Here is a 3,443-nt window from a genome sequence, read left to right on the forward strand (position 1 = left end):
TCTGTGTGAAAAACCAAAGTAGGTCAATTATACCGGGACGGAGGGAGTACATTTAAATCGAAATCAGAAGAACTATATAGACAAAACAAAGGTGTAACAGCGTCACAAGGACAACACAATTATTCAAAAAAAATCTCATTATTACTCCATTATTATTGTGCAGTAGAGTAGCTGGCTGGCAGGCAACGCGTAAACTCAATAGTTGGAATTGGAATAAATTGGAAGAAGGTCCTTAAATTTCTCATGAAGTTGGGTTTTCTAACAAACATATGCTAAACCTCACTCACAGTCACACCTCCAAAATCCATAGAAATATAAACTCCTCAGCCACCAACAAACTTCATCTTCCTTACATTTCAAAACGTAAACACTTTGTTCCAAACCTCACATACATTCCATAAAGAGAAATGCAAAGGTGAGGAAATTACCCCATTTGCTTTATTACCACGATGACGAAGAAAACACAAACACTCCTCCTAATTACTCTGCTTCTAACCATAAACACACTCTCCCTCTCAGCCCAAACCATCAACAACCCATCTCTTGTCTTCGAAAACAACCGCATCCAAAATGCTTACATAGCATTACAAGCTTGGAAACAAGCCATTCTCTCTGATCCACTAAACTTCACAACCAACTGGGTTGGATCCAATGTATGCAGCTACACTGGTATTTACTGTGCTCAAGCACTAGATAACCCCAATATACGCACCGTCGCCGGTATTGATCTCAACCATGCCGACATTGCTGGTTATTTACCGGATGAACTCGGTCTTCTAACAGATCTCGCACTTTTCCACATAAACTCCAACAGATTCTGTGGCACTGTACCACACACTTTTGAAAAATTGAAACTTCTCTTTGAATTGGATCTCAGTAACAACAGATTCGCAGGGAAGTTTCCAAATGTTGTTTTACGCTTACCAGTTCTTAAATTCTTGGACATTAGGTTCAACGAATTTGAAGGAACGGTTCCAAGAGAGTTGTTTGATAAAGACCTTGACGCTATTTTCATAAACGACAACCGTTTTGCTTTTGATCTTCCAGAAAATCTTGGTAACTCACCTGTTTCAGTTGTCGTTTTTGCAAACAACAAATTCCAAGGATGCATTCCTTCCAGTATAGGAAACATGTCTAACTTAAACGAAATCAATTTCTTGAACAATTTGTTTAAGTCATGTTTGCCTTCTGAGATTGGGTTGTTGAAGAATCTCACGGTTTTCGATGTGGGTTTTAATCAGTTGGTGGGTCCTTTACCGGCTGCTATTGGTGGTGCGGTGAGTTTGGAAGAGCTTAATGTGGCGCATAATATGTTCTCTGGTAAAATTCCGGCAAGTATTTGTATGTTGCCTAATCTTAAGAACTTTACGTTTTCGGATAATTTCTTTACTGGTGAGCCTCCGGCGTGCTTTGGCTTACCGGCGTCTGATGATAGGAGAAATTGTTTGCCGGCGAGGCCGTTTCAGAAGACGCTTTTGGAATGTGCGTCGTTTTTGTCTAAGCCTGTGGATTGTAAGTCGTTTGGGTGCAAAGCTTTTAATCCTTCTTTGCCTTTGCCATCGCCGCCGGGAGTTTCACCTTCCTCTCCACCAACGCCGGCAGTGTCACCGTCGCCGGGAGGATCACCTACCTCTCCCTCACCGCCGGGAACGACACCTATTACTCCATCGCCGCCGGCAGTATCACCTATCTCTCCATCACCGCCGGGAACGACACCTGTATCTCCATCACCTCCGGGAACGACACCTATCTCTCCATCACCACCCGGAACGACACCTATATCTCCAGAACCACCGGCATTGCCACCTAGCACTCCTTCACCTCCGGGAACAACACCTATCTCTCCATCACCACCGGGAACGACACCTTCCATTCCACCGCCAACACATTCTTCTCCGCCAGGAACACCCAACTCTCCATCACCACCGGGAATGACACCTTCCTCCCCACCGCCAACGCACTCTTCTCCACCGGGATATACACCATCTCCAACAACTCCTGTGGTGCCAACACCATCTCCTGCTCCTCATTATGGATCATCCCCACCCCCTCATTCCCCTGTTTTTTCACCACCACCGGGAACGTCCCCTTCCTCTCCACCAACGCCGGGAACGGTACCTTCCTTTCCACCACCAACACACTCTTCTCCGCCTGCGCATCCAACACCTCCATCTACAACTCCAACAACACCTCCTGTTGTATCGCCACCCTCACATACTCCAATGCCACCGTCTCATTCACTATATCCACCCCCACCGACAGGTCCTCATTCACCACCATCTCAATCTCCACCTTCTATAGGACCTCCTCCGTCATTATCACCACCACCTTGTGAAGAGCATCCATCCCCACCCGGACCACCATCTTCTTCCACACCAACACCACCAGTACATGTTTCTCCACATCCACCGGTTCAATATACTCCTCCATCACCATCACATCCTTCCCCTATTCAATATAATTCCCCACCACCACCACCCCCTGTTCATTACATTTACAGTTCACCGCCGCCACCAACATTACCGCCTCCTCCACCACCTGCCCCTGCATATGGAGGGCCATTGCCACCTATCGTTGGTCTCCCATACGCTTCGCCTCCACCACCTCCTTTCTATTAATTCTTTTGATATCTTATCACTTATTACCCTTTCCCTCAACAAATGACACAAGTCACTTAGTCACATTTTTGTTATTGTGGCTGAGAACGGGAAAGCTCAACGTATTGATTTTAAATTGTAATGAACATTGTGGTTGTAGAAAAGAAAATGTATGTATGGGCATGAATTGGAAACCACAATTCATGGCCACGGAAACTTTTGCTTTCCAATTTAGTATGTATTATAGTTAATCAACATTTCACTTCTGTTTATCTTATGCAATCAGATTTGGGATAACACTCCTTTCTCTTAATTCTCTTAGTAGCTTCTTCAATCTAAGTCTGATATGCTATGAAATTTTGATTTGAACGTCTTTCTTAGCTTACCATCAATATGATTTTGCGTTAATGTTCATAATTTATTAATCCCGGTAATTCAATTATACTCTTACTATAGACAGCTTTTTTCTCATCACTTGGAGGGATAATTATTCCAATCTGATTGTAACAATTTTGTTTTGAAAATATGTGCAGTCAAAGTTCTAAAAGTGTGAAAATGATATTTTCAATGTACAATTTTCTTTTTTTAATTTCTTAGCAAGTGCATACTTGGTAGCATGATCCTTTGTGTAAACATGGTTGGCTTTAAGCAAATTCTCATGGCTTGTCTTGAAAATAATTGTATTGCAAAAGAACATGTTTGTAGATAGAAATGATCTTTCAATAAAATACAATACAATACAATCATGTTGGTGGATGGACATCCACAGGGAGATCCAGCAAGAGTCAATTTATTTAATGGAGTCCATTTCTTGATATAATAATATTTTTTTTGAAACGGTTTATT

General features: G+C 42.7%; 1 protein-coding gene across 1 annotated transcript; it reads left to right on the forward strand.

The window, feature by feature from the left end:
- Positions 1 to 243: 243 nt before the first annotated feature.
- Positions 244 to 2,894, forward strand: LOC146934581 (uncharacterized). Its single transcript, XM_085706473.1, has one exon. The coding sequence runs from the start codon at positions 450 to 452 to the stop codon at positions 2,616 to 2,618; it is 2,169 nt and encodes a 722-aa protein (XP_085562599.1). The 5' UTR covers positions 244 to 449; the 3' UTR covers positions 2,619 to 2,894.
- The last annotated feature ends 549 nt before the right edge of the window (positions 2,895 to 3,443 follow it).

The sequence above is a fragment of the Medicago sativa genome, chromosome 4 (assembly GCF_051527215.1).
Source record: "Medicago sativa cultivar Bolivia chromosome 4, Bolivia_mono, whole genome shotgun sequence".
Classification (NCBI taxonomy): domain Eukaryota; kingdom Viridiplantae; phylum Streptophyta; class Magnoliopsida; order Fabales; family Fabaceae; genus Medicago; species Medicago sativa.

What these genes read in the sequence shown, in the direction of transcription:
- LOC146934581 (XM_085706473.1), top strand. Translation starts at nt 450, where the DNA reads ATGACGAAGAAAACACAAACACTCCTCCTAATTACTCTGCTTCTAACC.